Raw genomic sequence first — 23,499 nt, 5'->3', positions numbered from 1 at the left:
TCTATCTATCTATCTATCTATCTATCTATCTATCTATCTATCTATCTATCTATCTATCTATCTATCTATCTATCTATCTATCTATCTATCTATCTATCTTTCTATCGTCTAGTCTATCGTCTAGTATATCGTCTAGTCTATCGTCTAGTCTATCGTCTTATATATCGTCTAGTCTATCGTCTAGTCTATCGTCTAGTCTATTGACTAGTCTATAGATTAGTCTATAGTCTATGCATTGACTAGTCTATCGTCTATGCATTGACTAGTCTATCGTCTATGCATTGACTAGTCTATTGTCTATGCATTGACTAGTCTATCGTCTATGCATTGACTAGTTTATCGACCAGTCTACTACAAACTCTATGGTTTAGTCGATTGAGTTGTTTTTCGACTAATCTACTGTCATGTTTAGTCTGTAGAGTAGTCTATCTTCTTCTCTATTGTCTAGCCTTTTAACCAGTCTATAGTCTAGTTTATTGACTATTCTACAGTGTATCGACCAGTTCATTGATTTGTCTATCATCAGTCTACTATCAAATCTATCACCTAGCCTGTTGTCCATCTACTATTCTTAAGCCAAGTTTAGTCTATTGACTAATCCATAGTCTATCCATTGACTAGTCTATCGTTTAATCTATTGATTAATCTATTGACTAAACCCCAAGTCTATTGGCTAGTCTTCTAACTACTTAGTATATCTAGTATATTGAATGGACTATTGACTAATCTAGTCAATCGAGTTTTAATTAAAATAATACAGAAAACGTTCAGAAAATTTTCTAAAAAAAACTACTTAATAAAAATCACTAAATTGACTCTACCTATTTTCAGCTAGTTAACACACACACACATTCTGCACAAACGGATCTCTACAAAGTTCTTGAAACAAAAACACCAAGATCTTTTTACTTGTGTTCATAATATTTGCACTCAATTGATTGTGTGAAAGAAAATCTCCTCCTGTTTTTAGTTTTGTCGTAGATCTCCCAAAATAGTTTGATGCCAAATCAAGGTTAATGTCTTTAAATTAAAAACGAAATAATTTTGTGACAAACATTTCTTTTGTTAACAATGATCGACACGCGTCGATCACAAAAATCCTAAATGACATTAATGAGTTAGAGAAAGTGTGCCTAAACTCCACATGTTTTTGTTTGAGTCTAGAAAAAATAACAGTATGAAATAACATTGAATACTCCCCAGGATATGACCTTCAAGTGATTAGTAATTAATTTTGTAATAGTGATAGAGATGTGTCCTTTCATATTTGTCAAAAACATTTATTAATGTGTTTTTTTTTATATATTTTTTATATTTTGTTTGTTTAATACCACCAAAGGTGCTCACATCTGTTGTCATTGGCATAATGATTGCAATAACATTATGACATTATCCTTGTATCCTTGCTCTTTTTTTTAACAAGTTTTTTGAATATGTATTGCAACTTGTTTGATAAAAGGGGTTTCCTGTGGGGTGTTAGTTGCATTTCGAAAAAAGTCAAATTTACATTTAATTAGCGAGACAATAGAATAACAACATGTGCCTTCAATTTATGTAATGGTTGTTTTTGGTTTATCTTTACTTTGGTATAAGTTATGGGACAAACCCTTTTTATGTGCAAATTATTTATTAGTTAACTTATTTGAGTACCGGAAAAAAGGGGTTAATAGCACGAGTGTTCTTGCCGCCCCCTGTTTTTTGTTGTAACATAAATTTAAAGGTTTTCTTTTTTTTTGGAAATAAAAGGAAATATTAAAATTTATAACTCTTTACCAGGAGAGACTTGTTCAATACTTCAGAAGATAGATAGAGATAGATAGATAGATTGATAGATAGATAGATAGATAGATAGATAGATAGATAGATAGATAGATAGATAGATAGATAGATAGATAGATAGATAGATAGACAGATAGATAGATAGATAGATAGATAGATAGATAGATAGATAGATAGATAGATAGATAGATAGATAGATAGATAGATAGATAGATAAATATATAGGTAGATAGATAGATAGATAGATAGATAGATAGACAACATAGTAAACTAGATTATAGATTTGACAGCAGACTGGTCGATGGACTAGAATATGACTCAATTGTTATATCTACTAGATACTTCTCTCAGAATCCATAGCATACATTTAAACACTTGGAACAAAAAGAAACATTACTAAGTTCTTCAAAAAGTTCATTAACTACTTCAAGTGTATTCAGTTAGATATTTCCAACAACATAATTTCTTGCTCTAGAAGATCATCTCATCTTTACCAGAGCTTCAGGTCATAAGAATTTTTGAGGAAACATCGAAAAGAGTCAATTTTCACATCAAAGATTTTGAGAACTTTTACCAGAATTCCTTTACATCAAGATTAAAAACCTTACAAGCGTTTTTCTTTACAGTTGTTAACACTCATTTTATGCAAGATCGTTTGGCAAATGTGAACACGACGAAAGAGCGAACACACTCACTCACACAAGGGAGCATAAGCCAAACAACAAACTCTCCCGTTGCTTTGACAATATAATACTCAGTTGTTTTCGAAAAAGAAATCCTTTTTTAATTTTTGTCAACATCAATGAAGGTCGATGAAGATATTTTCTTGCAAATCAATTGAATTGACTTTTTTGACAATATTTTTACAAAAATATTTATCTAATTTAATGGGTCACAGTTTGAGACGAAATGAAAGGAACAGAAACACGTGCCCAAATTACGATCGTATACAATGCAATTGGATGAAGTTTTGACATTGAGTTTGAGTTGAAATTGATTTTCAACCTACAGCTGCCAACAGGTTTTGTAGTTTATTATTTTATAAAATTTTATTTTATTAACAAGATTTTAAAAGAGAATATTTGAAAAATTTTGTTACTTGATCAGTGTGTTAAAACATTGGATTAAATGATATGATGATCTTAACTAAAGGCTAATGTTTTAAAAAGTGGATTAGCGTAGACATTTATGATTTTATGATGGTGGATTTTTAATTGGTTTTTAGTTTAAGCGAAGGCATTAAACTGATCAGGTATAAATGAAAAAGGGAAATTGTTAAGAAAATTTCCCTAAACACAAGCATACACACCCACATACTACACGCTTGACAGGGTTTATGAGAAATTAATAAAAATCTTTAAGTAATTAATATGTGTTGTTTAAATTTTTAATTATTTTTTTTTTTCAAAATGTTTTAAGTGAAATGAAAAGATTTGGTTTAAATTTTTTTTTGAAAATTTTGTTGTTTTTTTTATTAATTTAAAATTAAAATTTTGTTTAAAGTCTTAAAAACTAAAATATAAATTTGTATTTTGTTATTTAAAATCTATTAATTAAACTATTTACATTATAATTTTATATATATAAATACTAACAATTATAAATATAAAAATTTTATGTTTTTGTACAATTTTTGAGTTTTTGATTTGATTTTGAGATTTTTTTGTTCTTAGCACCACAATCACATTTTTAAAAAGTTTGGTTAGTTTTTTGTTTGTTTTCTAGCAACTGCAAGCAGTTTGCTCCTATAGGACCCGGGACTTAGGCTTCAGTCTTGTAGGGCTTGAATAGTTTTGGTTTGGATTCAGTGTTGAGAGAAGTTTGTGGTGGTGGAGACATGGAAGAGGCAGGACGTTTAACAGAGTTGCTGGTGGTGGTGAGGGTGGGCATTAGTAGTCCTGAATTGGCGGATGAGGAGGCGGTATTGAAGTGGAGATTTTCATGTTGGGCAGGTTGCAATAAAGGCAAAGTAATAGGTTGTTGTACGCTGGATCTTAAGGGACTCAAACTGCGATCAAAAACTTTAGTATGATCCGAACCGGCGGGACTCAACGACAAGGTGGAGGAGTGAGGCGAAGAGGATGATTGCAAATCCAAGGGAGGAGTTTGAGTTTTATTGGCATAGTTTGCATGAGGCATAGCACCCAACATTGAGGGATATGCAGCAGCGGCGGCAGCAGCAGCCATGGGATTAGCGGACATATGTGGAGGCATGGCATGAGCTAAATGATGAGCAGCTGGTTGAGGACGTTGAGGAATGTGATAGGGATTGTAGCGGTATTGACCGTAAGGATTGTGGCCATGTACTGGCATGGAGGGCATGGCGGTGGCTAACATGGGATTGGCAGCAGCAGCGGGATAAGGAGGATAAGGCATACCCACACTATTGGCAGCAGCTTGCAAGATGGAAGCAGCGAAAGCGGGATCTGAGTAAACAGCAGCATAAGGCCAGGCGACGGCAATACGTTGACGCTTATCCTTCATGCGACGGTTTTGGAACCAAACTTTAATGGTAGACTCAGGCAAACCCAATTGGGCAGCCAATTCACAGCGGCGTGGTCTGGATACATAGTTTTCCTTATAGAATTCCTTTTCCAAACGAGCCAATTGATCCCGGGTAAAAGCAGTACGATAACGGCGTACTGAGGGATCGGCGGGAATTTCACAAGAATTGTTACGGCTGCCATTTAAAGAGGTATCAGGACTGGATAAACATTCTAAAATTAAAATAGAAAAAAAAGCAAAAAATTAATAAAATTGTTTCGTTTTTTTTTTAGTTTAAAATAAAACAATTAAGTTTAAACTTAAGTGTTGTTGTTAATATTGAGAAGTTTTTCTTTTAGAAAACTTACCAGTAGGAGAGGGTGGTGGAGTTTGTGGTTTGCCATATTGGCCAGTCATTAAATCCACTACTAAGGGTTTTTGTTCATTGTTATCATGATGGATATTGTGATGATTTTCCATGGTGTATGATCTGTATCCTTGCATATTGTAGCAGTTAGTGTTTTTTTATTAAAGTTTTAAAAGAATTTCTTTTTTTTAATATTTTCAGTTTTCTTTTCTTGCACTTTTCACGTATTTTTCTCTTTTTTTTCTTTTGTAAATCAAAATGTTCGAAGAAAAAAATCTTTTAGTAAATTATAAAATATTATTAGTTTTTAGTTAATTTGTTAAATTAGTTGAAATGATGTGTTGCTTGTTGTGAAGCTACAGCTCAAGTGTGCCTTACTCAACTACCCCAGGATGCTTTTATACCCCGAACGAACGAAGTGAGAGGCTAAATAAGAAGTTAAAGGCGTGCTCTTTAACGGGAAATTACCACCAAATCTCTAACAGCGTGTGTGTGTGTGTCTGTGTGTATGTTTGTACCTAAATCTATACAACCAATGAGCAACAACAATTACAAAAAAATACTTAGAGAGGTATAAAAATGTCTAATAACTATATTATATTCTCTTCTATTACAAATTTTCTCTTGTCTTTTACAAAAATGTATAAAGTGTAAATTTGAGAGAACTATGGGTGGTCATAATAACATTTAGCTCTTACTCTCTACTTTACATTGACTCTAATACTGCTGTCCTGTCATTATTGCTAATATAAGTTGTTGTTATTTTTCATTTTCATATTATTGCTGCTGTTGGCAGAACTGCTGTTTCTCAATTATTTTGTACTAAACGCAGATGATAATGTGGCAATGACAGCGATTACGATGTCAGAACAATGGTTATAAAAAACCTCATACTCTTACTATCCTAAATGTAATATGGTTGTATACTAAGTTGTATATACATACATATTTTGTAAAAACATTTCCAGGAAAACACATTATGATTCGTTAAAAATTATAAAAAAAGATATAACTACTATGTATACATATATAGATATTAAAAAGGACACTAGTAGTATATAGAAACCAAAGTCTTTTTTTGAATTATTAAAAACAATATGACTTAAATATTGTACAGCAAAAACAATAGCCTATATAATTGTGCTATAAGGATCTTTAATATATTAGCTAATTTCATATTCATAGTCCTTAGCATTATACAAATACATATAATAACATTCAACTATGTATTTCTCTTGCTCTCATTCTCCCCCAACATCTCCACAACATACATAGTTGTACAGTTAGTGCGGCAAAGTTGCCACTTACTTTAAATCGCTAACCTTCCTTCTAAATGAAAAATATCACCCTAAAGTTTTCTCATATGTTGAAAAGTTTATTCTTTTAGTTAAATGAGAATAGGCATGTTCTTGCATTAAGTATGATCAGCATGATCATACAGTAAATGACTTCGCAAGATCGATATTCGATAGCCCAAGTTTAATTAAGTCAATATTGAAACATTTTGCAAAGTTCGCTAGATATCAAAACCATTAGAGACATTAAAGAGTCGGAGTGTTTAACAGATTTGGTGTTGGAGAATAATAGTTATGAATTTACAATGAAAATGTTGTATGCAAAGTGTATGATCAGCATGATCATACAGTAAATGATTTCACAAGATCAATATTCGATATCAAAGTTACAATTCAGTCAATATTGAAACATTTTGCAAAATTCGCTAGATATCAAATCCATTAGAGGCATTAAAGAGTCGGAGTTTTTGACAGAATTGATGGTGGAGAATAACAGTTGTGAATTTGCGAAAAAAGTGTCGTTAGCAACCTTAGCTAACCTTCAAACTAAATGAAAAATATCACCCAAAAGTTCTCTCATATGTTGAAAAATTTATTCTTTTAGTTAAATGAGAATAGGCATGTTCTTACATTAAGAATGATCAGCATGATCATATAGTAAATGACTTTGCAAGATCAATATTCGATAGCTAAGTTATAATTCAGTCAAAATTGGAACATTTTGCAGAGTTCGCTAAACATCAAAACTCTTAGAGACATTAAAGAGTCAATATTCAATATAAAAATTTTAATTTAGTCAAAATTTGAACGCTAGCTATCAAAATCCTTAGAGGCATTAAACAGCCGGAGTATTTGACAGAATTGCTGGTGGAGAAAGATTCATGTTGGACAAGTTATAATAAATGATTTAAAATACGATCAAAAACCTTTAGAATGAAACGAACTGACAAAACGCAACGACAAAATAGGGGAGTGAAGTAAATGAAGAAGATTGTAAATCCCAGGAAGAAGATGAATTTCTTTCCCAAAGATCCAGTTATGCTGGCATATGCAGAAGAAGTCAGGGCACAAAAGATAGAGGGATAAGCTTCAGCGAATTGGTAGACTTTTAGATGGCTAAATTATGAGCTAAATGATGGATTACGGGCTGGGTAGGTTGTAGGATATAATAAGGAAAGTTATAGGAGTGTTGGCTTTCGTAGAGGTATGACAAAGAAAATAGAGAGATAAGCATCATCGGCGGCAGCAGTAGCCTAGAAATTGGTAGACTTTTAGATGGCCTGACATGGGCTAAATTATGGATTGCGGGCTGGGGAGGTTGTGGGATGTGAAGAGAAATTGTAAGATATACTAAAGAAAGTTATAGGTGTGTTGGCATAGGCAGAAGGAGAAAAGACACACGATATATATAGGCGGCAGCCTTGGAATTGGCAGACATATAAGGTGGCATAGAGCAGACATATAAGGTGGCGTGAGAGCTAAATAATTGATTGAGGGCAGGAGAGGCTTTAGGATGTAATAGAGAAAGTTGTAGGTATGTTGGCTTAGCCTGAAGGATAGAGGGACAGTCAGCGGCGGCAGTAGCAGCAGACATGTAGTGTGGTATGGCATGATCTTTGTGATGGGTTGAAGGCTGGGAAGGTAGTAGTTTGTAATTATAGCACTACTGTGCTTGTGATCAATTCAAATTCAGAATGAGTAGTGTCTTTATCTAAATTAAAACATATTTTTTTTGTACCAGGGTCCTTTAATACCCTCACTATTGAATATAAGTAGAGAGAAAGTAAAACTTATCTCATTAAACCCTCTGACAATTTCAATATCGTTACACAACTATGCTACGCTTTTGGAAGCAATCTTTACTGGTGTTTTCAGACAAACCCAATTTGGTAGCCAATTTCAGAGGCGTAGTATGGTGATATAGTTTTCCATGTACAATTCCTTTTCCAAACGAGCCAATGATCCCCATTTAAAAATAGTATGATAACGAATTACTAAGGAATCAGTGAAAATTTCTCAAATATTGTTTTAGAGGTATCACGACTGGACAAACATTTTGAAATTGAAACAAAAATAACAACAAATTAACAAAATAATTGTATCATTATCCTGTTATACCATCATCAAAGAGAAAGTAAAATAGATCATGCTTTTCTCAGCAAAACTTCTGTCGATATATCTTTAAGGAAACATGATTTACATAAATTTCTTTCGGATATCAAAGAAGTTCATATTTAGTCTATTCAGTTGAGTCTATTAAATTTCCATAGATTCCCAAATATTTATAATGTCTATAGGTCTGTTAAGAGAAATTACTTTTTCATTTTTCTTCCTCCTTCCTTAACGTTTTGTTTTCCGTAATTTGGACTAGACTATGCAAATAAGGATCATTGGAGTTTTACAAAGAATCTTTGTGATCTTGCTATGTAATCTTTGTATATTCTCTTTAAAAGAATCCATGGATTTAACACCATGTCTGAACACTGAAGCTGTTTTACATATTTGCTTAAAATAAACCTTCGAACTGATCACTGATCTCTTGAAAATGTTTTATAGTTTTCGAAATCTTAATTCAGTTATTTTCAATTTCAAAAAGAATCAAGGATGCATACTAATGGTCCCTTGACATTAATGTATATTTTCATCAACAACAAATCAATTGATCTTCATTTAATACTTTATCGATCAATAAGATCGTTGTGTAACATTATAATAAGAGATCATTGATTACTTTGCCTTTAATAGATTTCATCAGATTCGTTGTGGTTTATATTCTCCCATAAACCTAACCATTCCTATATCTACAACATTTAGATCTTTACTCTGCTGAGAAACGATCTTACACAATCGAAAGTTTTCTCTTCGGAAAATAACAATAACATCACGAAGCCTTTAAAATTCTCAACTTTAGAGACAATTCCCCAAGTCTGGCAAGACCGTGGGGGAGTAAACCAGATATTACAAAACTCTCTAAAGGAGAAGAAAACTAAAGAACAAAACAAAAACACTGTGATAATTGTATATTTATCATCAAAGTATTAAAACATTAAAAGGGAGTGGTATTGATATAGTGGTATGAACAATATTATACAAAAAAGGGGGCATTTCTCTCTCAATTCTCGCAATATATACATATGTATGTATGTGTATATACATATAAATTTATAACCAAACGTTTATTTAAACACTCTCAAACCAAAGCAGCCATTATTATACCTTTTAGTATGTTTTAGTATTTTTTTTATTATTAAGTTCCTCCACCAAACATAATCTCTTAACTATGAGTGTATGTATCTATAAGAGTGTGTGTGTTTTTTTCTTTCTTTATTTTAAATTAAATTATTATATATGTATATCTACTTCCTAACCACCCGCCATATTTATCCATTCATTGTTTCCGCTTATTTCTATATTATTAGTTGTTTTTTGGTTTTATTTACATTATTTGGGTTTTAATGGTAAATTTAATATAAAATCAGTATGTATTAGTGTTTAGGTAGTATAATAATACTTTAAATACATTCTGTATAATACTTTAAAGTTTAAATTCATGATTTTCTTTAAGAGTTTAAGTTATTCTTTAAAATAGAAATTTATGGAAAAAATTGTCTTAGAAACATCAAGTTAAAACCCAAATTTATCCATCTTTCTTTAACTCTTCGACTTTTTAAAGAGAGATACTTTTTTATTCGAATTCGGATTCTTTATTTGATATCAATAAAAGTTCGTTTATTTACCAAAAAAAACACCGATCTTTCACTTGAAGATCACTTTTTTACAAAAAGATATCAAAGTTTTATCGAAAGATCATTGAAACTTCACATAAGAAAAACTACTTTCTATTAAAATTTTATCTTCTATCATGATCAGATTGATCTTTTTGTACGATCGATAAAAGATCGTTAATTCATTTAAAGATCATTCTTTTAGAACATTTCTCTCTCTCTTTGAATCTTTAGCGAAAGATACTTTTTTTTTCAAAGATGGATTCTTTATTTGGATCGATAGAAGATTTATCAAAAAAAAAAAAAAACACCGATCTTTTACCTAAAGATAATTCTTTCACTAAGAAAAACTACTCCTTATCAAATTTTCAACTTCTATCATGATCAGATTGACATTTTTGTTAAGATCCGCAAAAGATCGTTGTTTTATTAAAATATCAATCTTTCTTTCTATCATCGACTTTTTAGCAAAATATACATAATTCATTAAGCGAAAGATTGATTCTTTATTTGAGGTCGATAGAAGATCTGTCATATACCAAATTAAGTACAGATCTTTCACCTAAAGATCATTTTTTTACTAAAATATCAAAATTTTATCGAAATATCTATGAGAAATTTTCTTTACATAAAAAAAAACAACTTCTTATAAAATTTTCAACTTCTATTATGATCAGATTGACCTTTTTGTTAAGATCGACAAAAGATCATTGTTTTATTAAAAGGTCGAGCTTTCATCTAAAGATCATTCTTTTAGAATATTTTTTTCTCTCATCAACTTTTTTGCGAAATATACTACTTTTATCGAAAGATTGATCCTTTACTTAAGATCGATAAAAGATCGTTCTTTTACCAAAAAAACGTCGATCTTTAACCTATAGAAAGATCATTAATAAATCTACTTTACATGAGATTAATCTTTTAATTAAGATCAACAAAAGATCGTTCTTTTATATAAAGATCAATAGATGATCGCTAAAAATTAAAAAAAAACATTGATCTTTCACCTAAAGATCATTTTTTCACAAAAAAATGAAATTTTATCAAAAGATCTTTTATCTAAATAGACATTTCACAAGCAAAACGACTCCTTATCAAATTTTCAACGTCTATCATCAGATTGTCCTTTTACAAAAGATCGTGGTTTCATTTAAAGATCGATCTTTTATCTACAGATCATTCTTTTACCAAAAAAATTTTAATTTATTTAATATTAATCGTGAAGGCATAGAAAGATCGTCATCTTTCGCAAACAGATCAATATTTTTTGATCAATAGTTTTTCACAAAAAAACTCGACATTATATCGGAACAAAGTTTAATGGAAATACAGTATAAATGTTGCAATAGTCATTAAAAGATCCACATTTTATGGAAATGCATTTTCACTTTTCATCAAATTATCGTTTTTTTAACTAAACGAATGAATGGCCGTTCTCTAAGTAAACTTTTTTTTCTATAGAATGATCATGTTTTTATCAAAAGATCTACTTTTCAAGACAGATTGGCATTTTTCCAAACAATAAATTTCCGATCGGCTTTTCAATGAAATATCAACCATTCAACTGCAGATCGATCCACTTTTCAACAATAAATAGTTCATTAACTGAAGGTTTTTTCTATAGAATGATCGACTTTTTACCGAATGTTTTTAAAGATTTGATCGAAGTTAGTTTATCTTTACGAAAATATTTTATTGATTTTCGTCGATTTCTTATCAAAAGATCATTCTTTTAATTAAAAAATAATTCTTTCGGGAAAATAATTCTTTTGCCAATAGATCGTTAAACACCGATCTTTCGGTGGTTTTTTACAAAAAGATCCACTTTCATAAACTAATGATTTTTCAGCTCTAGTGATATCTTAGTGTTTTTCAAAGACCAACAAAGACCAATTTCTTTCATTCAACAAGATATCATTCTTTTGCCATTATATATCAATTCTATAAAATGATCGGCTTTTCACCGAAAGTTTGTTTTTCAAGAAAAAGATCGTCATTTTATTAAAAGATAGTTTTTACAAAAAGATCTTCATAATTATATTAAAAGACCGTCCTTTTCAAAAGAAATATTAACCTTTCAATGACAATTCGTTATTTACTTTTCATCAAATTATCGTTTTTCCACCGAAAGAATGCCCGTTCGTGAATTAAAAGATTTTTTTAAAAAATGATCGTCTTCTTATAAAAAACACTTTTTCAAATATGGTCAAGATTTTATTTAAAGTTTTTAATTTTATAAGATGATCGATTGATTAAAAAAAAGATCGACATTCTATCAGAAGATAGTTTTTTTACTAAAAGACCATTCAAATTGTCATCAAAAATTTCACAACAATTCAACAACAGATCAGTATTTTACTATTGATAAGATAGATTTTCAAAGACGATCGAGTTTTTATTGAAAGTTTGTGTTTTGTTTATAAGAAAATCGACATTATATCGGAAGTTAGTTTTCTCACTTAAAGTACAACTTGTCATTAAAAAATGTACAACAACAGATCAATATTTTACTAAATTTTTTTTTGAACAATTATCGATTTTTCATCGTAAGATCATTAAAATATGGAGTTTTCGATGAGAGATCGATTAAGGATCCTTTATTCATTTAGTTTATGATTGTCTCGAAAGATCTTACAAGATCATCATTGCTGTATTGAATGAGTAACAACAGATCAGTATTTGAATAATAGATTTTTCTTCGAAAGATCAATTAAAATTCGATGTCAGATCGATCGAAATCATTTGTTCGCCAAAAAATCGATTTTTTTTAATTAATGATCGTCTTGTTATTAAAAGATCTAACATTCGCAGAGAGTTCGATATTCCGCCGGAAGATCGTTATCAAATTACTGTTTAATTAAACGATCAACTTGTCCTTTAAAACACAGATCAGTATTTTCTTTCAAAGATCATTAAAATACATAGAATTTTCGATGACAGATCGATTAAAGATCTTTTATTCACTAAAAAATCTATATTTTTAAGTTAGTGATCTTCTTTTCATCGAAATATCTAATATTCGCAGAGTGAACGATATATTGCCAAAATATCGTCATTAAATTATATTTTAATTGAGTGATCAACTTGTTGTTTTTATGACGATCAGTATTTTACTTATATTTTAGTTAATGATCGTCTTTTCATCGAAAAATCTAATAGTTTGATATATCACAGAAAGATCTTTATCAAATTATTGTTTTATTAAATGATCTACTTGTCATAAAAAAGAACAGATCAGTATTTTGCGAAAACTTTTCTTTGCAAAATAATTTATTTTTCTTTCGCCTAAAGATCATTCTATCACTAAAATTTTTTTATCGAAAGAAAATTGGTAAATCAACTTTTAACAAGAAAAACGACTCCTTATCAAATTGAGATGTTTCATTAAAAGATGGATAATTTCTATAGATCGTTTTTTTTACCAAAAGTATTTTTTAATTTATTCAATATTGATCGAGATTATTCACATAATGATTAATAGATTTTTCTTTGAAAGATCATCAAAATGTATAGAATTTTCGATGACAGATCGAAGAAACGATCTTATTTTACAAAAATTTCATATTTTTGTTAATGATCGTCTTTACATCGAAAGATCTAATATTTGACGCATTTCGATATTTCGCCATAAAAAAACAACAATACAACAACAATATAAATATCAACTTTTATTAATCTTTCAATGAAGGAGTTACCTAACAAAGGTAGAATTTCTCACTAAATGATTAAATTCTTTATAACGAAATTGACTTTAAATTTAAGGATCGACTTTACTTTTCATTGAGAAGTATTTGAGAAAGATCCAATAATCTGCTGTTTTATAAAGATTTAAATTTTGATTTTTGTTCTAGACTTTTATCATTCACGATTGTATAATCGCATATTGGACCTTATTAACAGATCTAATCTAGAGTATTAATAATATCTAGAGATAAAGCTAATTTAACTTCCGTATGATTAAAACTAGAAGGTGTTTAGTATATAGTAGATATAACAGAGATTAGTTAGATCTTTTAGGGGCAATCTTTAGTTGGAGGATTAGGGATTAAATTAAAATTAATCTGAATACTCAATCGGCTAATTTTGTTTGCTAGTTTAAGCTGCCAATTGATGTGGTTTAAACTTGAGCAAAAAATGCTATAAGCTGATGCAAAAAGAATTAATACAATTTTTATTAAAATAAACATTAAATTTAACGATATCGTATAAATTATGGGGACTTCACAATATTATTTTAATATTACATTTGCAATTGTCTTTTTCTTTTTTATAAAACATACATTGTTTTGATAACAATGAGTGAAGTTTTCTGTTGTTTTGTATGGCAACACTGCAAAGTTGAATCTTGTGCGCTCAAAAACATCACAGGGGATTAACATCAGAATCAATTTATTTTTTAGATTAACTAATCTGATTATTAATTGGCATTTGATTGCCAACCCCAAGAACTTTAATCCTAATCATAGAGGATCATTAAACATGATTTAACACTTTACTTTTAAAAAGTTATTTAAACAGTTAAACAATAGATCAAAAGTGAAGATCGGTGGTAGTAAATACAAACAACTTAATGATGATAATGTTAATTTACATACATATTAATGTTTAACATTATTCAAATCATTTATATACATATAAAAAGGCTTAATTTCTTATAAAATTAAATTTCAAAGTTTCCACAGTTTAACCTTGAAAATATGCATATTACGATAATTCATTTTTGAAATATATATATATAATTTAATAATCCTACAAAACATACCGCCTATAATTTTAACCATAAATAATATCCCTTTACTTAGAATACATTAAAATTCCATAGAAAAACGGGGAAAATTTTGTGAAAATTGTAACAAATTTTTGTCTACATTACATTACAATAGCCGCGCAATGTGTAGCAATGAAAATTAGAACAAATATTGAAAATAATAAAAACTCTTGTATATTGTTTGTTTGTATGTTAAAAGTGTTTATATTAACATAAAGGATACATACATACATACAAACATACATACATATATTGTACAAATATTGTTCACAATATCAAGGACTTTCCAATGAAATGTATGTCTGTTTATTTGTTTAGTTGGTTGGGTTAGGTTAGGTTGATTAAATGTTAAACCAGTTAACTACACACACACACCAAACATATGAGAAACAAAAACAACAACAACAACTTCTGCTAAATACAATAATAATTTTCATTATGATGTTCTAAATAATCAGGCAGTTAAATGAAGTTTAGTTGACAATATATTATTTGCATTTTTGACATGCACACAGACCGACAGACAGACACACATAACTTCAATTTTAAAGTCATAAATTTGTAAATATAATTGTTGTTGTTTGTATTTAGAAAGAGTAGACTTATGAAAACCCAAAATAACTCTGTCGATAGTTAAATAGTCATTGGTTAAAATTAACCAAGCTAAAGTGTTACCTACAGTGAGGGACAAAATAATGCAGCAACTAATGAAAGTTTCACAGGTTTCTCAGTTTTCCTTTTCGATCGGTTATTAAGAGATTGTATATAAGGTTTTCATTATTAAAGCGATCTTTTAATAAAAGATCATATTTTCAGCTTTGAACGAAAGTTTGATCTATATTTCATCAGAAATCGATCTGTTATCATATTTCGTATTGTGGATCTGTTATTAAATGATCGTTTTTTCCCGAAAAAACACTAAAAACTTGATCTTTCATCGAATGATTGTAATTTTAACAGAAGATCGACATTTCATCAAACGATTTAACTGATCTATTGATTACTTATGACTTGGCCTTTCAATATAATAAAATGTTTCTAACCAAAGATAAGAAAATTTAACAAAATTGAAGATCGTTCTTTTATGCAAATATCAATGTTTTATTTAAAGATCGACTTTTCAGTAAAATAAAATTCTATCAACAAAAGATCGTTTTAACGAAATATCGTCAGAAATTCAATAAAAATGAATTTTTTTATTCAAATATCGATGTTTTATGAAAAGATCATATTTTCATTAAAATATCGTTAAGATCGTTCTTAAGAAAAGATCTTTTTTTTAGCAAAACATCATTCATTCAAGAGAAGATCGATCTTTTGTCAAAAGATCAATATTTTACTTAATGGACTTTCGATCAAAAGATCAAACATTCGCAGATACATCGATCATTCACCGATAGATAGATTTTTCAACAAAATATCGTTATTTCAACATCATTTCGTTATTTTATTTAATGACCGAGTTTGATCGTTTCTGTAACGTTCGGATTTTGATCAATTAAAATCGATTTTTTTTTTTTTCATTCAAAGATCAAACTTTCTGCAACTGATTACTACTTAAGATCGTTCTTTCATCAGAAGTTTGATATTTTATTTCGAAGAAAGATCGCCTTTTTCAAAAAGATAAGAAAATATCATTCTGTTATTTAACCATTTTTTTCATCAAAAGAACTTACTTGCTTTAACAGATCGATTCTCGAACGAAATACTGTTCTTTAAGATAAATATCGATCATTCCCGACAGATCAACTTCTCTCCGAAAGATCATTCTTTTGGAAAATGAATGATCGATATCGTTTTTTTTTTTTTCATTAAAAGATGAAACTTTCGGCAACTGATTACTACTGAAGATCGTTTATTCATCAAAAGTTTAATCTTTTATTTTGACAATAGATCGCCTTTTTTTAAGAAGATAACAAAAGATCATTCTTTCAGTAAAAGTTGTATATTTTATTTAACCATTTTTTTCATCAAAAGATCTTAATTGCTCTAACATATCGGTTCTTGAACGAAATATCGATCATTCATCCAAATTTCTACGGCAGATCAACTTATCTCCAAAAGAACATTCTTTTGGAAAAAGATCGAATTTTCGCTTAAAATCGATTTTTCAACAGAAGATCGTTCATTGCGTTCTTTCTTAAATTTGAAAGATCATTGTCGATCTTATATTTAATGATTGTTTTTATAATTGCTCTTAAAGATTGATTTTTCAACGAATGATCGTTTATTGCAATCTTTCTTAAATTTGCATTGAAAGATCGATCCTTAAAGTAAAGAAATTTAGTATTTTGTAAACACAAAGATCTTTTAACTTTATGATAAATTGTTCAGTAAAAGGACAACAGGACTCAAATTCTTCATTTTTTAACCGAAAGACTCTTATCAAAAGCTCGATCTTTTATTTCATGATCGTTTTTTAATCAAAAAGATCATATTTAAGACAACAAAGATTAGTTCTTTCAGCAATACAACGACCTGTCAACAAAAGATCGTCTTAAGCTTACAGATCAATAAAGAACTTAAGGAACAATAATCCATTCCTTAAGTAAATGAGCGATCTTTTTTAAATGTCCATTGCAAGATCGATCCTTAAAGTAAAGTTTACATAACGATCTTTTTACTGAACGATGAACCAACCCTTTAAAGGATAAACTGATCCTTTGAAAAATCTAGCGAAAAATCAATTTCTCATTATAAAAATTACAAATTTTCAAATCAAAAATTCTACTTTTACTCATTAAAAATAAAACAATTTCATAAAAAATATAAATACACTTGTATTTTTAACAACTACTACTATATTGGCCATCACTGTATTCGGCCGGAAGGATAATATCCATGCACAATACTCTAGTTAACATTTCATATATGATATGTACTAGCAGGTATAAACAACCTTTTCATTTGAACACTTTCGTTGTTCATATCCGACAAACAAACTAACTCTCTTTTAAGGATGGGTAAAAGTGTAGTCTACACACAAACGAAAAGGGTATACAGAATGACTGACTATAGAGTTAACCTTAGTTTACTTTTCAACCAAAAATTACAAAGCTAGGCAAGGCTTACTAAACACACACACACAGACAGACACACACACACACACACACACTGTCTTTCTTTTCTCCCAACTCTTGCTAAGACAGACAGGAAGAACTAGAAATGTCAAACTAACTCACACATACACACATTACTTAAAGCAAAAGATCAAAGAGTGTTTATATATAATAATAAAAACGGATTGATATGCAGCAGCGAGTAAAGAAAAAGGGATTAAAAGTTACCTCGCTGTTAATCCGTTTCCCATAAGCAGCGTTATTATTAGTTAATTTTCATTTTGTTGTTGTCAAATTGTTGTTGTTTCTCGCCCTTTTTAAGCACTCAGCTCAACTATTATTGAGTTAGATTTTATTGCAGCATCTTGAACAATCGATTACAACAATAAATATTGAATAGATTACAAAGGACATAACAGGAAATGTTTGTTTTTCGCTGTCGAAAAGTAGAGCAATTATTTTCAAGAATTTTATTGTTTAAAAGATATTTACTTTAAGAGGAAGAGAGACAGAGAGAGAGAGAAAAGTAAACAAGCTAGAAATAGTTATAAATGACCACATTTTTCTGTCACTTTTGTCATGTATATTGTATTTGTATTGTATTATGTATATGGGTTAATGTTTGTTTTCCATTTACAACAAAAATTTGCTCTAATTTTTGTGATATTTGTTTACTTAACGTAATCGGTTCGTTCATTCTTCTTATTTCTTTGATAATGGTCATATAGATGGATTTGTTTGACTTTTATGACATCGGATCTAGCTATTGTCATTGACTGTCTTACACATTGACAATGGTTTTCAAATATTTGATCTCTTACTCTATTTTACTCTGTAACTAACTAAACACATATACACATTTATATTTCAATTATTATGTTTGTTTAACTTTGCTCTAATTTTACGTTAATCCCTTAGATTAACTGTATCCAGATTAATCTTTGACTGTAGGATTGAGTTAATATACAAATACCTCCATTACTGTTTTGTATGTGTGTATGTATATGTTTGTGTACGTGTTTGCCTTATATCACATCATATGTCAAGAGATTACTGTTAATATTAGTTGTTAGTTATGAAATTTTTCAATTTGATCTGTTTTTGATCTCTTTCGAGGCGTGGAAGGATTAAGCATAACCTGATGGAGATTTAGCATAACTTAAATATGACTTGTTGCATGGAATAGGTTTTACTTTGTAAGCTGGATTAAGCATAACATTTGGCAAGATTTTTAACATAAATCTATATCCATTACTTCCTAGATTTGAGCTGGTTGTATTAAGCAAATGGCAAATAATGTTAACTGGATTTAGTTAATATTGTTCTATAATTATAGTTATCAAAAAAGTTTACTTTAAGTCTATTTTATTAAAATGTATACTTTTCAGCTGAAAAAACTTACTTTTTTCGTTTAAGTCTGTTTTATGTTTAAAATAAGCTAAAGTTGTTTTTTACAAAGTTAACATCACTTTAACTCTATCAGCTGTTTGTCTTTTTTTCGAAAGTTACAAAATCAAAACAAACCAAAAACAAACGTTGTATGAAATTTTGTTTATTTTATTTTGGCTCTTTCATTGGATCAGCTGTGCAGAGATGCCACTTATATGTAATATCAATATATCCTTAAATAAGTGCATCTTTATCGAATTATCAACCTATAAACGCATGAAGATAGCAGCTCAAAAAAATCGACTTTTTAGAGAACGTTCTTTTAACTAAAGTATAATTTTTTAATAAAAGGGCTACATTTCATGGAATACACAATTTCTAACTAAGCGTTCAAAATTTTATAACAGAAAAGACTTTGTCCTCAAAGATCACACTTGTTTTAAAAAGCATCTTTAAACGATCATGATCATGAAATACATTGAAAGGCCAAAGTTTCACGGCAAAACAACCTTTCACTAAAAGTTCGATATTTTATTAAAGAGACTTTTTTGTTCTTAAATGAAATTTTCATTTCAAGAACCTACTTTTCAAGATTATCATAAAAACATTGAAAAATCTAATGAAAGCACAAAGTTTTAAGAAGGAATCACTTTATTCTAAAAGATCATTTTTATTCTCAAAGATCATCATAAAAACATTGAAAGATCTAATGAAAGAACAAAGTTTTACGTTTATTCTCAAAGATCATTTTAATTTTAAGAATCTCCTTTAAAAGATCATCATAAATACATTGAAATATCTAACAAAAAATCGATTTTTCACGAAGGAACGTGATTTCGGTAAGAGTTCGACATTATATTAAAGCTACGACTTTATTTTTAAAGAACATTATCATTTTAAGAATTTACTTTAAAATATCATCTTAAATATATTGAAAGATCTAATGAAAGATCAACGTTTTACGAAGGAACGACATTTCACTTAGAGTTCGACATTTTATTAAAGCTACGACTTTATTCTCAAAGATCATTTTCATTTTCAGAATCAACTTCAAAAGATCATTATAAATACATTTAATGATCTAATCAAAGTTTTATGAAGGAACGACTTTTCTATAATAGTTCGACATTTTACTAAATGTTCGACTTTATTCTCAAAGATCATTCTCATTTTAAGAACCTACTTTAAAAGATCAGCAATGTTTCACGAACATCATTTCGCTAACAGTTCGACATTTTATTAAAGCTACGACTTTATTCTCAAAAATCATTTTCATGTTAAGAATCTACTTTAAAAGATAATCACAAATACATTGAAAGAATTAATGTTTCTCGAAGGAACATCGTTTTTTCTAAGAGTTCGACGTTTTATTAAAGCTACGACTTTATTCTCAACGAATATTTTCATTTTATGAATCGATCTTCATTGAAAAAAAAAAACATTTTAGAAAATCCAAACAAAAATGCAAACAAATTTTATCGCAAAACACGATTTTTAAAACTTTTGAAATTTCTAACTGAATTTTCTTCTAAAAGAAAAACTTTTATTAAAAAAACTAATTTTCTTTAATGTTATAGATCATCTTTGAAATAGCAGCATCAGAGATCATTAGAGAACTTCATTTAAATTCTTAGTTTTAAGCATTTTTTTGAATTCTCACTCAGCTGATTTTGTTTGCTAGTTTAAGCGCCCAAAGGAGGTGGTTTAAACTTGAACAAGAAATGCTAAAGTGTAAACAGCTGATGTAAAAAAATTAATATAATTTTTATTAAAATAAACATTAAATTATCGATTAGTATAAATTATGGGGACTTCACAATTTATTTTTTTTGTTTTAAATTTAAGTTTTCGTTAATTGTCATATTGCATTTGCAATTGTCTTCTTCTTTTTTATAAAACATGCATTGTTTTGATAACAAACAGTGACGTTTTCTGTTGTTTTGTATGGCAACACTAATCTGATTATTAATTGATTGCCAACTGATTATTTGATTGCCAACTCAAAAACTCGCTTTTAGAGAACGTGTAAACAAATATTAATTTTTTTAGCGTTTTTCTTTGAAATTATTAAAAGAATCTGAATTAGTTTTTAGAACAAGTTCTAAAATTTTTCATGGTTGTTTTGTGTAATTAAAAAAAAGCAATCAAAACAATTGTTTTTTATTAAGAACATAAACTTATGACTTGCTGCAAAGATCTGTTCTTAATCACTGTTACTACACTTTAGTAGATACAACATAATAGTGAATTAAACAAATTTGTGTAGATCAGAACTTTTTTATAATAGCACACTTATCCATCTTAGTTTTTTGTTACCCTAAACGCCATTTTGCATTTTAATTTATCAGTTTTTTTGTAAACACTCCGCCATAATGTCTATATAATTTTCCAACATTTTTTATTGGTTCATAAAAGCAACCAAAAATAAAATCAACAAACAAGTAAACTAAAACAAGATCTCTTTAAAAAAACAAATATTCATCTTTCAAAGGAAACCAAACAAAAAATAGAAGAGAAAAAAAACACACAAAAACATTTGTTTTTAAACCTCAAACACAATTCACGCGTCACAAACACAACGAGTAGCAAACGTTGTACAAAAAAATCTGTATCACCTAATTATTTGCTGTCATTGTTAAGAAGTTTTTTCGGTCTAGTTTTTTGTTTGTTTTTAAAGATTCTTCTTAAAATTGAAACAATTTTTTTTGGACAAAAAGTTGTTTGTTATTTTTTTATGATCGTAAAACACACGCTCTGGTTGGTGTTGTTGTTGTTGTTTGACATGTCCGTTTCTCTGCTATATGACAAAGTAATAATCGCGCACTAATTATCGCTGAAATACAGGTCATTTTTAAACAAAAATTTGTCATAAACAATATGGGAATATCGACGATCATGATCATCTATGAAAGCAGCAGCGACCTTGTTTTAATTTTGAATATTTTTGTATTTGTATATAGCGGCTATTGTTTTAATATTGGTTCATTGTTTTTTTGAGGAAATTGTTTCTAAAAATTAGAACAGTTTTTTTTGTTCTTTTAGCTAAGGATCTCTTCATGTTCATGCAAGTTAGGTAGAGCAGGACAATTTTTATTGGTTCATTTAAAAACCGTGAGCTCATAAAATCTCGCGCACAAAACACATTGAATTGTAGTTTTGTCTTTTTTTTTTTTTTTTGAGAAAAGATACTCTGCTCTCGTTGTATTAGGAAACTAGATCAGTTTTTTGTTAGTGGCAATTTTTGTTTTATATTTTTATGACACCGTGTTCTAGTTTCCTTTTTGTCCCTCTAAACGCTGTGTTCTAGTTCTAGTTATTGGGCTAAATTGTCCTTTTTATGACTTTTTTGTTTCGCTCAAGCGTTGATGACCTCGCGGCTGATCGCATTAAAAATATGAGAAATTTTTTGAACTAATTTTTGTTTTGTCTTGTGTTTTATAATGTTTTTGTAGTTTTTATTGAAAATTTGTTTTGTGTCGCTAAAGAAGATATTGTTTTGTGCGGATGTGTGTATGTGTTTATTTGAAATATTCGCGGAATTTGTCCTGTCGCTTAGGGACCAAAACTATATCATGAAAGTAGATCAAGTTTTTTGTTATAATTTTATTGTTTTTATTTTTAGTTTTTGGGTTTGTTTTACTACGTGTGTGTGTGTTTGTAAAAATGCTGCATAAATAATTTGTTTTTTCCCGGTAAAAGGCAAAAACAGCTTGAATGTGCTCTAATTTTTTTACAAATGGAACATAATTTTCCTAAAATTTATAAATAACTGTGTATGTATATTTTCCTAAAGGTCTTTCTTCTATTTTTTTCCATATTTTCATCATTTTATTTTATGACAATGTCTAGAACATATAGTAGAAGTTAGAAATACCTGTTAATAGAGCGTAAAATATTTTATTATTTCGAATTTTTATTGATGTTCTAAATATTGTTAGTTCTTTTTATCTCCTATCGTTTGGTATGGTTTATTGGTTTGTCATATTTTAATTTTTTCCTACTATTCCCTGAAAATGATCGCGCCCTTGTACTTACTTACTTTTTCGCCTTTTGAATGCAATTATTACCCGACTATCTAATAGAAATGTTAATTTTCTAGGAATTTATATTACATTTATATCACTCTTAACTTTGACAGCATTATTAAAGTAGTGTAACCCTTTTTGTCACAGAAACTCATTTGTAGATCAGTTCGCAGTATTTGCTTTAATTTACTTTTGTGTTTAACTTTGTAACAAATCGTTTGACTCATTGTCACTCTTGATAATATTTCACGTACATACAAACGTATCCTTGAAACTTTCCACTTAACCGCGCGCCAATTGTTTATGGTTAAGAGTTTTTCTTAGCGTTAAGGAGTTTTATATTCCATGCTGGAAATCAAAAAGATTTGTTTTATATTATGTTTTAAATAAAGTCCTGAAAAAATCTACAAGTTTTTTTTTCCTTTTAAAAGGTTATTGTAAAAAATAATTTTGACAAAAACATTAAACTCCAACTAAACTAGAAAAAGCCAAAATTTAATTAGAACTGAACTATAACTGAACTATAACTGAACTATAACTGAACTATAACTGAACTATAACTGAACTATAACTGAACTAGAACTGAACTAGAACTGAACTAGAACTGA

At 29.0% G+C, this 23,499-nt stretch overlaps 2 protein-coding genes across 2 annotated transcripts in view; both read right to left on the bottom strand.

Moving 5' to 3' along the window:
* Positions 1-3,429: 3,429 nt before the first annotated feature.
* On the bottom strand, positions 3,430-4,767 carry LOC111680477 (segmentation protein even-skipped). Its single transcript, XM_023442129.2, has 2 exons — positions 4,632-4,767; positions 3,430-4,496 (listed from the first exon to the last, which is right to left on the bottom strand). Exons 1-2 carry the CDS (start codon positions 4,765-4,767, stop codon positions 3,541-3,543), a joined length of 1,092 nt encoding a protein of 363 aa, XP_023297897.2. The 3' UTR covers positions 3,430-3,540.
* A 2,518-nt stretch (positions 4,768-7,285) lies between these two features.
* The window catches only part of LOC111680489 (ubiquitin-fold modifier-conjugating enzyme 1), a 20,126-nt gene continuing 3,912 nt past the window's right edge, over positions 7,286-23,499 (bottom strand). The window contains exon 5 of the mRNA XM_046954191.1: positions 7,286-7,558. Coding sequence (XP_046810147.1) covers positions 7,286-7,558 — 273 coding nt within the window. The remainder of the gene's footprint in view (positions 7,559-23,499) is intronic.

Source organism: Lucilia cuprina, chromosome 6 (genome assembly GCF_022045245.1).
Source record: "Lucilia cuprina isolate Lc7/37 chromosome 6, ASM2204524v1, whole genome shotgun sequence".
Classification (NCBI taxonomy): domain Eukaryota; kingdom Metazoa; phylum Arthropoda; class Insecta; order Diptera; family Calliphoridae; genus Lucilia; species Lucilia cuprina.
Note: the sequence above shows the minus strand (reverse complement) of the source record. Positions and strands in the feature narration are given on the sequence as shown.